Below are 14045 nucleotides of genomic sequence, written 5' to 3'. Positions count from 1 at the left end.
TTGGTTGGTTGGTTTAGAACTATTGAGCATCAGCTCTGATTTCGATAAAGAAAATAACCAGAATAATGGATGCATGCTATTTTGACATTCATATCTACAATGTCTCTTAACCCCCATCAGAAAGTTTTGCATAGCACTCATGATGCCAAAGCAGTTCAGCAATACAGTTTCACACAAAGAGAGAATCCCATTCCCAGTAAAATATGTCACACTTGATATTCTAAAACCAGCAACCTGATCACTCCAATTTCAACAGCCTCTCACCCTCAACTGCTTTTAAATCCACCTCCGAACAAGACGACTTTTGACAATACGAACAAAAATGGAGCTACCAAGAATAAATAGCCAGTAAGTGGAGGATAGAAGAAAGCACAAAACTTCCACCCGTGATTCTAATATACAATGGATATTAAAGAAGGGCAAGATTGATAGACTTTTCAAACAGCAATGCAAGATTGATAACTTTTCAAACAGAAAAAGTTCCAACTCATTGAGCCCCCCCTCTGTAATGCCCAAACACCGAAAATATCGCCAACCAAATTAATGAAACAAAGAAGATAATAATTACATCACTTACCAAAAGCATATTTCAGTCCTTGAAATGACTGATTTAGCTAGACGCATCAATGGCTGCAAGCTATCAGGGGCAAATTTTCGGGCAAATAAAAAAGATCTGACTGATTTGATTCCCTTAATCGATGAATGAGCTCTTAGACACTTCGGAAGGCCGTACGTGTAGGGTGGCCATTCACTGTACCAGTCCAATTAACTCGCGTAAGCGTGTATTTGGTGCATCCATCGGCATCCGCCATCGATAACAAGGTAGGAAAATAATGTTCTTCAGGGTAGCAGTCGTTGTAAACAGGACAATTTGAATTTCCTCCATAGGGTACGATCTTTGATCACCACCAACGCGTGTCGTCGGGTGAGCGCAAAAAAAACTGAGATCCCACACGAAATTGTTCGAAGGACACCTCCGGCATCATCGCAAATCGACCTCTGGCATGTATCGCTTCCAAAGACGGGGCTCACTGGAGATTATTTCTATGAAACTCCTGTACCTCTTCCGAACACCCAGACGAGACAAGGCGGAATCAGATTCAGGGGAGGTCAGATCGAATGTAGAGACACAAAAGGAGCGGTACAACGTATCTGAAAGAGTGAAGAGGTATACAGTATTGGGAGAGGACAACAAGTAGGCATTGGCGGGGTCGTCGATGAGGGCAGTTGCCAGAAGTCGGCGCGTTGCAGAATGAGAGTGGGTGACGCACGATAGGTTCGCTTCGCTGGAACGGATCGCCCTCGGAAAACACCACTGGTGGGGCGCGTGACGTTCACACAGCGGATCTGCTGGACGTAGATGTTGTAAAGATTGGTGGGGGCGCCGTCGAAGAAGCGATCCCAAAGAGGGGCCAATTAGGTCAGATTTGTGAGGAAGAGAAAGGCAAGCTTGAGCTTTGGATTTTTTGAGGAGAAAGACGGAAAACTTTGGAGGGATTGTTGGCGCTGGAGGAAGATTGTGAAGCTGCGCGATTGAAGAGAGAGAGATCATCAAGTTCGTCGTCGAGGGAAATGGGGACGGAAGTGCGGCGAGGGGGAAGGACACGAGGGGCGAGTAAGTAGACGATGGGCAGAGAAGGAGAAGAGAGCGCAAGTGAGACAAATGGGTTAGAGTACATTTGAACCAGCTAGAAGCAATGCTAGGGAAAGGAATCGATGGGGGAAGTGGAAGGAAAGGATGCGAAATTCGCGGGGGACGGATTGTGGGTCTTGGGATGAATGGTCTGCAAGTGTGAGAGGAAAGGCGGGAAAAAGTGGGGAATGTATGTGACCAGAAGGGGTCTGGAATTGTAGAAAATTCAGCGAAAGAAAATCGAAAGACTGGATTCTGCTTTCTGCGGGGACGGCCCTGGGGGAGCGCAGGAGGGAATTGAAAGTAGGAGGCAGCTTCTCGTTCTGTGAAATAGGCAAGGAGGGAGAAGGAGATGATGATGGGACACCATCACCCAAAGCTCCATCGGTGCAAGGGGGTAGGGCCGTGAGTCTAGGTTTTTTTTCCCCCACCCTTAAAAAAAAAAAAAAATTCCCACTTGAGGTGATACTGTTGGGCCAGTGTAAAATTAATTTTTAAAAACTGATACTCGATAAAACGTTTAAAACAAAAAATTATAAATTAGTTTCAAAACATGTTTTAAAAAAAAATAAAAATATGTTTTTAATTAACTTGTTTACATAATTAATATTAACATAATTTTTATATTATTTAATATTATATTATAATTATAAAATTAATTTAATAATAAATTTTGAATCAACCACCCCAAATTAATAACAGTAACAGACAAATAAGAAGTGTCAGATTGTTGTAATGAATAGCTTGACTTTAAGTTTTCATTTTTTATATTTTTACATTTTTATAAATAAAATAAAGTATTATATATGATAAATTTTTTTGACCCATGTTATATTTAATAATGATAAATGCATTTTTTTTCAAGTAATATTAATAATTTAACTCTTTTTTTGATTTCAGTGACAAAAATGATAAATAATTCATACACAAAAACTAATGGGAATGCATGCTTTTTAAAGAACACTCTAAAACTTTGCCAAAAATTAAAAAAAAAAAACTCACTCTAAAACTAAAATGCAGAGACTCTTTAACTCTTATATTTTAACCGGACTTTAATATTTTTTAATCAATTCATGTTTTTCCAGTTTGAATAAGGAGTATTAATTAATCGTATGAATGAAAATTTATCATATAAATAAAGATTTTGGTTATGTCCCCAAAAAATAGACATTATTTAATTATTGTTGACATAAATGATTTTAACATCAATACAATCCTTTTTTTTTAATCTGAACATCAATAAATCCTCAAAGTCATCAATTATATAAAAACAAAAAAAATATAGAATAATATGATTTATCCTTTTTAATTGGAGTTTTTTTAGAAGAAAAGAAAAATCTAATTGAGCAAAATCTCGTTCTATGGAATGCCTTGTCAGTTTGTCTATAGCATCTTCAGTGAGGATCTGTTGAAACTCAACTAGAGGAACTTCAAGGATATGATGCCTATGGTTCTTCGTCCAAGCACAATTTGCTTTAAAAAAGACTCTGTCATGATGATCTCTCTAAAACGTATGTGATCTCAACTACATCTAGTCTCTGTAGAAGTTGTGATGGATCTTTCTCAGTAATCAGCATTTGCATTTGGATGAGAATAGTCATGATTTATCAAACTCACTGCTAGAAGGCAATCCACATCAAGCTTCACTTGCCTGTACCCAGGTCCCATGCCAACTCAACACAAGCCATCAACAAATTTTCCAAATCTTTCCTTGCTGTACAGGCACTGATATGTTCCGCAGAAAACCAATGAGCAAAGTCCCCTCCACATCTCATAAAAAGTTAACAACTCAGGCTCTATTAGTTTCACCTTCGTGTTTTTGAGTGAAAAGAATTTCCTTCAAACGAAGACCGTACATCAAGGAATTCAGTGTACACAAAATAGAAACCAGATTCTAAAAAAATGATTCGGTCATTAAGAGACCAAGTGCTACTTCTAGAAATTAGGTGGCGCATGTCATTGACTTTAACTGTGTGACTGGCTAGAGCCTTGACCTCGTGATAAGACTAGATTTATTACAAAACAGTCTTCTATTTTTGGAGTTCCATAATTTCCAGCACATGAGACCAGAGGTGATATTCCAACTTCCAAGTAGAACTCCGCTTGGTAGGAGTTAGGTTGGTTTCCATCTAATTGTTAAAAGGGATCAAAGAAGAAGTTTGTTAGTTGTAGGTGATCTGCCTCGATTTCCAGTGTCATGGCCCGTGGAATGGACATTTCCTTGAGACATGATTAAGATCTTCAGTAGCTCCACACAAAAAGAACAAGTGGAATCTTGAGCCAGCCACAAAAACGCTATCTCACACTGAGCCTCGAGCCATTACCAAAGCCGAGTCCCATTTTGGATTGCTATATTCCCATTAGATGGCATAGTCATTCTATATGTTGACTTAAAAGAACATTTACCATCGCTAAAAGACTTTATTGACATCTACCAATTTCACCTTTCATCACCCCATCACCGTTTAGAGAAACCCAATTAGTCAATCCGGTTTCTTATAGACAATAACTCTCTCTCCTCATGCACACACAACATCTCTAGCTTGCTCCACTGCTTTCTCAGGGACTTTGTCGCTAAACGCACTGAGAACTTTGATCTCTCGTCAAATTTGGTTAGCTTTATGGTTTCTCTTGTGAAAAGATAGTTTTATCCCTTGCTTCCCATAGCTTCCAACAAGCATTGGTTAACCCATGGGACGTTCTGTGCGTCCTAAATCTATCTCGAGTGAGGTTCCTTAGCATCCATCCGCGCTATCATCACCCATCTCAGATTGTCTTAGACCTACAAAAAGAAGAGATCTCTTTTGAAGATATCCCAATTCCATGTTCCATCAAATTCAACCAAGTTTGAAACTGAGTGAGAGCTTGGAGCACAGCCAGAAATTTTTATCAAGGGGAGCTAAGATTACATAATAAAAACATTCATATAAAAATTTTTCAATAATTGGCTATTACAAAAAGAAATAACTTTTTTTAAAAAACCTTTTCAATCTTAATCTTTTAACTTTTGAATAAGTAATTTTGTAAAAGATATCAAATACATAACGTTTAAGGTATTTTAAGATTTTTATTACAATTTGACAAAATTTATTAGTAATTTTCATAATTTCTCTCATTAAATGTAAAATGAAAGAAAAATCAAATGATATCATATTTTACAAGTATGTATAACATGACCTTATTGAAAATAAGTAGATCACGTGATAGCTATATTTGGTGCGACTAATGGGTATTTTTTAAATTTGAGTCATGCAAATAATACTAGTATTCAGAGCTATTCTACTATATATATCGATCACACAATGACTCTCCAAGATTAAACAGATTTGTTTTGCAAAACTTAATAAGGCAACAAAATAATTGAGACTAGCAGAAATAATACTTAGTAATGCAATACAACACAGAGTCAGAGGAGAGATTTGACTTGAAAATTCACAGAGTCTCGTACTATTTGACACCTCAGACTATATATAAGAAGTGTAGCCACATGGATGACTTTAAAATAGCAATTAAGTACCAATTTTAAGGAAATAATAACTCATAAAGGCACTTATGTTCATGTTTTTTGAATGTTGAGGAGCTGTGGAGGTACGACAATAAACAATCATTGAATATATATTAAAACTTGATGAATAATGAATAAAACTCTTGAGGTTGTAACTTAGGAACTTAACATTTAAACAACAATAAATTTGAGTTTTTTCAAAAATCCCCAAAATAGACAATCAATTTGATAATTTGCAAAACAAATTCAATGGATGGCAATCATCTGTTTTAAATTATAATTGCTTTATTAGTTTTGTCTTGTGCATGCGAGCCCACTGTTTTTCCAAGCCTATTACTAGCCCACTTTCATTTTTTACATATATGCATCAAAAGCTCTTCTCATGCGAGCAATATCAGACTTTTCCCTTTTGATACATTTAACACAATCCCACAAATTGTCAAATCAAAAGAGTTGCACGAGAAATTAAGCTAGAATTAAAATGAAAACATCGTCTAGTGTCTCATTGTAATGGGTTAACTTAGCCTCTTCCTATCTCTTCATCTCTTCAGTTTTCAACCAAATTGGCAATTTGAAATGTAAAAATATCTTGTAATTCATTATGTTTATAAAAGAATACACAACATAAAATTAATTTAAGTTTAAAAAAAATGAATGTACATCAACTACTCTTTACAAGCAAAAACAAACTAGCTATTTATAATGATATTTTTAGGAGACTGAGAATATATGACTCTATATTTTATTTTAAAAAATAAAAAATTATGGCCCCTGGTCCACCCCTATCTCTACCACATGAGAGAGCTCTTCTTTAGTGAAGTTGCAAAAAACCAATAACTTGAAAGGACCTAATCACAAACCCTTGCATGCATTGGGCTCATAATCCCCAACCCTTCCATTACCAACGTCCTACTTAACACCTAACTTTGAGCTAGCCAGTTAAGAAACCATAACGGATGGCACCTTCCAAGAAACTCTTTGTTCTTCCAACCTATGCACAAATGACAGAAGAAGAAGATCAACTTGCTAGAAGCTCAAAGAAGATAAAAAAAATAGAGAAGGTTATGACAATGAAGAGAATCTCCTTTAAGGCCACTAGCCAAAGTTGGGCTCTAAGGAACCTATCATTCCCAACTGGGAAATGTACCTTTGTAGAAAAACTTAAAGGTATTAATAGGGATAAGATACCTGAATGAAGAATTAGAAGAAGAGGAAGGCAATAACTCTGATGAGGAGATGAATGACAAACATCGCACCTTCAGAGCCTAAGGAGCCAAATAATCAAATTATTAGGGATACAAACAAGATCTTTCCTACCTTTGTGTTTTTATCAAAATTTAAGAAAAGGCTTTACAAGTCTTGGAAGAAAGCCTTGATAATCAAGCTTTTAGATAGAAGCATTGGTTTCAAGGCGTTTGACACTCGTCTACAAGTAATGGAGGCTAAAAAAGGAGTCATTAGATTGATTAACATTGGGTTTGGTTATTTTGTGGTCAATTTATCGAAAAAGGAAGACTAATTTCAAGCACTCACGGGTGAAACTTTAATGATTTATGACTACTATTTGATGGTTATGCTTTGGGAACTAAGAATCAATCCCTAACATGCAACTACTGATAAGGTAAGATGTTGGGTCAAGGTGCCAAGAGTTTTCCTTGAGTATTATGACAATGAGGCTCTTACTCTTATCGTAATAGAATTGGCTCAACAATCAAAGTTGATCTACACATGGCATGTCAACTCACAGGCTACTTTGCAAGAATATGCATCCTAGACTCCTAGTTGATCTGAGTAAATGAGTTAGGTTTTTTTTGGAGGGAAAGGTTACCATTTAGAATACAAAGGATTACATATGCTTTGCACTAACTTTGTATTTACGGGCACAGATAAGATGTTTGCCTTTTAAAAAAATCACACATTCCTCAAGGGACGAGAACAGAGCATTCCATCAATGGTGAAAGTCAAGGAAAAGAGAATACCCAATTGGCCTCTGTTATTCATAAGTAATGGTCTATTGTATAGAAACCATGAAAGCAACGAAAAAGAAAAGAAAAAATGGTCGAGTCTTCTTGTCGGGATCCTTTCGGCTCCTGTTTTGGTGTGCTTGTAGAAGAGGAGCAGATGCTTGTACTCAAGGATTAAGGAGTTGTACATTTTATAGCCATGCATGAAAATGTAATTGGGGGGCCACCGAACATTAGTAAATTAAAGAAAAGAACAAAATGAAGCAAAACGAAGAACATCAAGGATGACATAAAATGGGGTGTTATTGCTGCGCACAATGAGATCATTCTACAAATGGCGAGCTAACTAGAAGAGTAGATTGAGAAGGTATAACAAAAGGTGGTACTAAACGCACAGAGAAAGGATAAGGGATATGATAAAGCAATACAACAAAAGTAAAAAGGTTCTTATGCTTGCGTGAGATAGTAGTGAAGATGGACGCACTAATAATGCCCATTCCATAAAAGTCTCCTCTCAGCCTGATACAGAAGACATGGAAGCTTCCCTTACTCTAGCTAATCCTGAGGAGGAGCTCAAATAAAATTTGAATCCAACTGAAAGCCATGGGCCGAGCCCCATAGATTCTATTCAACCAAGCCCAACATTATGCAATAAATCCCTTGATTCTATAGATCCTAAAATTGAATTTCCTTAATGGGCTTCTAGTTTTTTCAATTATTAAATTATTTTAATGATTAATCTAATTTACAAGAATGTAAGGGGCGCCTGTGGCAAAGGGCTTCTCAGAAATCTCAAAGTGGTTCTTGATGGGCTGAAACCTAATTTACTCACTTTAGCAGTGTTAGCATCTAAAATTTTATATCATTTTATCATATTTTTCTTAGATTTTAATATATTTGGTTTAATTGTGTATATTTTAACTGTCCAAAATGTGCATTTTTATTTTAGTTTTGGGCTAAATTTATGTTATTTTAGTTTAAGGTTTGATTAGTTACATTTATGGACCTTTGTTGATGTTTTCGAAAGGCTTTTGGATGGTAAATCAAATGCATAAAAGGTTAAGTTTCATTAATAGTGAAAATAATGCAAAGTTATCTAAAATCGCAACTTTTATTGCTGTCAATAAAATATTTCCTTTTATTTATTTAAAAATGCTTGGGTGGGATGGATATATGCTAAGAGCTCAACCCATAACACATTTTTCTCACTTTAAGATACATTTTGAGTTTAATTGTTAGGGTTTGGGCATTAAAAGAGCTTGGAGCAAGAGATTGGAGTTTTGAAGACATTTAAAACTCGTTTTCTTTGGTTTTTTTTTTCTACTCCTCTTCCCTTTCTCTCTTATAATCTGAAATAGGTCCAAGCAACAAGCACAGCTGGACGAATGATCAAGTAAAAGTTTTGGAGGCCGTTCTGCCACTTAGGCCTTCAACACGATTGACGGACATGGAGCTGGACGAATGTGAGGAGACTACACTCCATGATGTCAATTTGGAGGAGATGGGGAGGAAGCAACAAGCACAGCAGGAGGCATATGATGAGGGTGAGGATATGCATGGTGGTGCTCAGAGAGTGCAATGTGCCCAGCAGTGATGAATTTGCGGGAGTAGAGTCAAAGATATGAATGATGCCAATAACTTTTGGTCATAATGCGAAGCGAATTGTCTAAGGAAATTGAAGAGTAAGTACCTGGAAGTTTTTTCCACCCTTGGGCAATATTTCCATTTTAACATTCTTAATATACCCTTTTTCTTGGATAGCCTAGATATCATCTTTCTCTCTTAGGCCTCCAAAAGTTATGGGCCTTTGCTGATGGTTGTACCATGGGTGAATTGCATGTCTTTACCAGCTTCCGCTAACATTTCCATTCACTAAAGCCAGAGCATTAGTTTATATTCTATTTTCGCATGTCAATTTACAACATTATAGAGGGTTTCGTGTGGATGTTGGTTGTAATTACTGTTGTATGCCCCAGCATTGTCCCCCCCCCTTTTGGGTCAAAAGAATATCCTAGCATAGCATTGTTAATGTCATGCTTGTTTTATGTTTTCAATTCCCTTTCTTGGCAGCATCAATTAAAACTGGTGAAGAAAGAACAAAATGCTGATCTATAATGCATCTTTGCCTTTTTCTGTGAGCCAAGGGAATCAGTACGACCTGGCATATGGGATCATAAGGATTCAGGATATCTTTTATTAAAAATCTATCTTCTGTTGAGCATTTACATCCCAATACAAGATTTGCTATAACCCATTAGAAGATATTTGCGGATTGATGTAGCGACTAGAGCCGTTGTTCAATATCTCACAATTGCTGGAGCATGTCGAAGATGAATCTGTCTGTCATGGCCCCTGTTGTTCTTGAACATGCAAGACAAGCGCTGCGAAATTGAATCTTGTAGCCGCTAGAGCAGTTGGCAATTGTCGGATCCAGACAGAGAGAAAATCGATACTTAGGTTCACATTATTGTTAATTGTCTTCGGATGCGATTCCTTTGCCTCCTGGCTTCTGCCTCGCCAACTGCAAAGTATATATTTTCCATGATTTGTCTAGATCTATTGAAACATCTACCCATGATTATTTTAAGCATCTGCAAACCATTTGGGGAGACCGACTGATCATAAACTCTGGTGTCTGCATGCATCTGAAGCACTCTTCTAGCAAGAAGCCCCTTGGCTACTTTGGTTGAATATCGGCGGTTCATGTTTGAAGATCTCTCTACCTGTGAAAGTGTTGCTGCAAGGTTTTCCTCAAGAAAAGCTAATGTAATGCAATGAAAGAAATTTGACTTGCCTTTGATTAATTACTTACGGGATATATTTGTATGTGTCAAAAAGAAAATAGCTAATTGATAACCAACACCTTTTAAAAAAAAAAAAAAACTTTTATCTTCTTAGGCATCAGACTAGCATTTGAACTTGGGACCTCAGACTCTTTAAGGGCCTACCATGAAGACCGATGCTGCCAGTGTTATAACTTGTAGCCAACACTTGACATCATGTAATGTAAGCTTCTTTATATTTGCTTTGAAATTGACGAGTACCCTGGGGCAAGAAAAGGGGGAGGGGTATTAGATGAATGATATCTTGGTCGACCAGGCCCAGCCAACTCAACCAGGAAGCAGGATCGTTTCCTCTGGGCACTCGTGACTACTTCGTTTTCGTTTAGATAGCTTCTGTTGCATATGAAACGCACTTAGAAAAGGAAAGGGGGTAAAAAAAGGTTCCCTTCTTTCCACTGTTTACTTTCACTTCCCATCACTGTCACTGGACACTTCCCCCTTCGTATCTATTTACATCTCGCGAGTTTCTGTCCATATTCTCCATTTAACTCCAAATGAGTATCTGTACCCCCACAAGGCAACGAAATCGATTCTCCAAGAGGCAAGAAAAGGCGAATTTATATTGTTATTCACAACCGGGAGGGGAGTTCGAAATATTCTCCCAAACTCCCAAGAACCATTAAGGTTTTCAAACAGAGGGAAGTCCAACCTTAGTCACGTGGGATATCCACCTTCTGTTGAAGATATCGTAATAATTGGGGGATTGTAAATACAGGCTTGTCCCTTGATTTGATACATAACTTCGCAACAGCTAGAAGGGTTTTTAACTCCCCAGAATTGTAGTTGTCGCCAAGATCAGGGTCTACCATCTTATGAATGGTACTGTAGAAACGTGATTCCTGGATCCATTCTATTAGATCGGAACCTTCCATCTCTGATGACTGGCCAGTGACAAGCTCCAGGATGAAAACTCCCAATTGGAATATTATGCTACCACTTTTCTGCCTCGCGCTGTCATCTGAAATGAATTAGGTCGGTAATGAGACCGCTAATGGTATGTGAGCATGTCAGCTAGAGTATTCTACAGAGAATTTACCTCTTGAATTCGGCATCATAACGGGATTTCCAACACAAGTAAGAAGGCCGAAATCAGATAGCTGTGAACACCGAAGGAAATGTCATTTGATGGTGAACAACATTTCTTAGTTTGAGTATATTTTTTAATTTGCCCTTTTGGCATGTCTGCAAGACCGAATTAGTATCCGCGAAAAGGAGAGAGTTTGCCGCAAGATAAAAAAGTTTTCCTTACTTTAGCTGTAAAATTATCGTCTAACATGATATTGCCAGAGCTGATGGAGACATGGCATAATGGTTGTTCAATGAAGAGAAACAAGTATTCCTGCATCACAATAGTCATATAAGTAGCAGTGGCACGTGTCAAAATGAGATAATTGCTGGAAGATAATTGTAGCTTTTACCTTCCAGGTCTTTAATATTATTATTATTATCCTAGTTAAAACTAATGAACGAATGTAACTGACATGTTGAATCTCCATCCATTAGCTCAAAGAAGAATTAGTTCAATAATCTGTCAATGATCTTAAACTCTCTCCATTTCGAAGAGTATCACAACAAATTCTTAGAATTCAACTAAAAAATAATTACCAATGTTAAAATTAAGAAGCTATGGTCTATTTGGCTTGCATCTACGTGTTTGGTGAGCATATCATGTTTATTTTTGGAAACCTCGGAAGACAATAAAATTCTTGGTTCTCCAATTAAGTCGCCTTAAAATCTGAGGAAGAATAAAGGTGTCATGTATGCAGTGCAGTAATATGGCAAGCTAAAAAGCTTGGAACTTATGGACATGCTTGTATAATATGGAGTGATTGATCGCGATTGTAGAGCTTACCAGGGCAGCCACAACATCAAGAGCTATCTGCAACCTTGTCCTCCAGTTTAAGGGTGTTTTCAGGGGATCTGCCATCATTCAATCAACAAAACAATATCAAAATAGTGCAAACATCATTATGATGCTCCCCAAATTTCCACTTTTCTGACGTTACCATTTAGATGTTCCTTCAAGCTTCCATTCTCTATGCTGTCAAAAATAAGCAACCTGCTGATATACCCATGTTAAAAATCGTCAGACTTATTTATATTTTACATTAACGGTGGTCCGTACATGATTAAGATGGTGTTTAGAACACAGAAAGCAACGAAAGGATTCCCATTCATTCGTCAACATGTGACTGCAAGTATCTATAAGCACCTCACTTGCCACTAAGTAGTGGCAAGACTCGTGTCAGGTAAGAATCCTAATGGCAACCTCAAATGCCACGGCTATGGTTGTGGCTCAACTGGCTAGCAATTCATAATTCGTGGATGCATAATCCATTATGAACAGCGACTGAACGTGAAAGTATGCTTCAAGAGGGAAGGATTGGAGACTCGGTTTAAGAAATATGCTGCTAAGAACAATTTGGTCCACCTCACTAGAAAATATTAAACATAAGCCTCGGCATACTTGTAAGAAAACTTTAGTTACTGACAATTACCACTTCTGTTCTGATCATGAGCATGGCGAAAGTGGAATAAAAACAATGCCATGTATATAACTAAACAGGTGATTATGTGAAGCGGAAGATAGTCTTACAGGCACAAACCTCTTATGTCTCATGGAAAATCCTTTGAGTGACAAAAGGTGTCGATGATGCAAGCGGCCCAAGAATTGCACTTCGCTGTAGAAAATGTCATCTGCTTGATCAAAATCCTTTATTTCTTTCACCAAAGAAACGCTACCGTCCTCAAATTTGGCCATGTATGCAGCAACTTGAGAATTGCTATAGATGATTCTGTGAAAACCATCCGTTGCTCTTTTAACATCCTTGTACGAAAGTCGCCTCATAAAGTATATCTGATCTGAATTCAGGGCTTAAACAAGTTCAATGCTAACGCCTAGAAAGTCTGAACTTCTATACCTCTAATATCTAATAAAACCAGAAAGCCCCCTGTTTTAATCAACCATCGGAGTAAATTTTCATTTTTTACTTTTGGCCAAACCATTGGAGTAAATTAATATAGATATTTTCAGAATTACTAAATACTGCAACTTCCAGACTCCATTTCACCCTGCAAAACAAAACTTTTAGAGCAATTAAAGCATACCATCTTCAGATCAGCCAAAAATATGATCGAACTAGCACAAGGTGATAGTGCCTGAGTTCGTACAAGTTGATAAAGTTAAGAGAGGGCGGAAATTAAAGATGGAAATAAAGGAAGAAATTGAAGGAAGATTCGGTTACCAGAGCGAGATCGGCGAAGCCATTCAAGAAGGCGGCGGCGCAGCTTGCGGATCAAGGGATCCATTGGCATGAAAAAGGAAGGTTAACAGCAGTGAGCATGAAGATAACACCGTGAAATTCCATTCCTTATTATAAAGACTACTTTTATAGAACAAATCTGCAGAATCTTTTCACCTTCGTGGTGAGAGAGAGACAAAGAATGATGAAGGACCGAAGGTGGGTCAGTAACGGATTAGTCGGTAAAAAAACTACCAACGTCACTCTATAGGTTCCATTTCGTTGACGGTGAAGACGTTCAGTTGATAAACTTGACAGAGCTAGTTACAAAAGGAGCAAGAATAAAAGGCATTTTTATGGCTTACAATAAAACGGCGTTGTCGTTTACGGGCGAGGTCAGTTCGTGATGATTTTGGTTGCAGGCTTGCAGCTGCAGTGCTGCACAATGAGCCTGATGATGGCGATTTGGCAAATTTAAGCTGCCTTGCAATTAAATGATAATTTGTCAACGATTGAACCATGCAATTGGCAGAAGTTTTGCCATCAATTGCACGGTTTCCAATTCCTTGAACATAAAGTTAATGGAAAGATTATGTAAATTTATTTGTATATTTATAAAATTGTGTTGTAAATCTAAGGGATAGATTTGTAAATATTAAAATACTATCTTTTTAAATTTACTTATGAACTAAAAGATGCCACATGCATGCATAAAAAATTAGGAGAAATTTTCTTCTTTTTTTCCCACCTCTTCTTCCTTGTTTGTCTCCGGTCATTATGTGGGCGCAAATATATGTTTAATTATGTTTGGTTATGGCTTTATAGAACGCGACTCTCACGTTAAATTCAATATATAAT

The 14045-nt window shown here is 37.3% G+C and overlaps 1 protein-coding gene and 1 pseudogene across 4 annotated transcripts; both read right to left on the bottom strand.

Moving 5' to 3' along the window:
- Positions 1-291: 291 nt before the first annotated feature.
- Positions 292-1679, bottom strand: LOC129299092 (uncharacterized; annotated as a pseudogene).
- Positions 1680-10485: 8806 nt separating this feature from the next.
- LOC129299095 (probable receptor-like protein kinase At1g49730) lies at positions 10486-13601 on the bottom strand. Of its 4 annotated transcripts, none has more exons than XM_054937537.1 (7): positions 13191-13601; positions 12552-12807; positions 11952-12004; positions 11798-11865; positions 11195-11284; positions 10982-11042; positions 10486-10903 (listed from the first exon to the last, which is right to left on the bottom strand). In XM_054937537.1, exons 1-7 carry the CDS (start codon positions 13258-13260, stop codon positions 10596-10598), a joined length of 906 nt encoding a protein of 301 aa, XP_054793512.1. In that variant the 5' UTR covers positions 13261-13601; the 3' UTR covers positions 10486-10595. The 4 variants fall into 4 exon arrangements, with proteins under 4 accessions (XP_054793512.1, XP_054793511.1, XP_054793513.1 ...); XM_054937536.1 differs by having other exon boundaries at positions 11952-12007; positions 13191-13600; XM_054937538.1 differs by having other exon boundaries at positions 11952-12007; positions 12552-13017; positions 13191-13599.
- Between the last annotated feature and the right edge of the window lie 444 nt (positions 13602-14045).

This window comes from Prosopis cineraria, unplaced genomic scaffold, assembly GCF_029017545.1.
Source record: "Prosopis cineraria cultivar Desert tree isolate PC_DT_omini unplaced genomic scaffold, ASM2901754v1 PC1030, whole genome shotgun sequence".
In the NCBI taxonomy this organism is placed as follows: domain Eukaryota; kingdom Viridiplantae; phylum Streptophyta; class Magnoliopsida; order Fabales; family Fabaceae; genus Prosopis; species Prosopis cineraria.
The sequence above is the reverse complement of the archived record's forward strand: the minus strand, read 5'-3'. Positions and strand labels throughout refer to the sequence as shown.

Bases quoted from the DNA above. Each gene is read 5' to 3' on its own strand.
- LOC129299095 (XM_054937536.1), bottom strand. From the start codon at position 13,260: ATGCCAATGGATCCCTTGATCCGCAAGCTGCGCCGCCGCCTTCTTGAA. The intron at 12,808-13,190 runs GTAACCGAATCT...CCCTGAATTCAG, and splicing joins GCTTCGCCGATCTCGCTCTG to ATCAGATATACTTTATGAGG. The intron at 10,904-10,981 runs GTAAATTCTCTG...AATTCATTTCAG, and splicing joins TATGATGCCGAATTCAAGAG to ATGACAGCGCGAGGCAGAAA.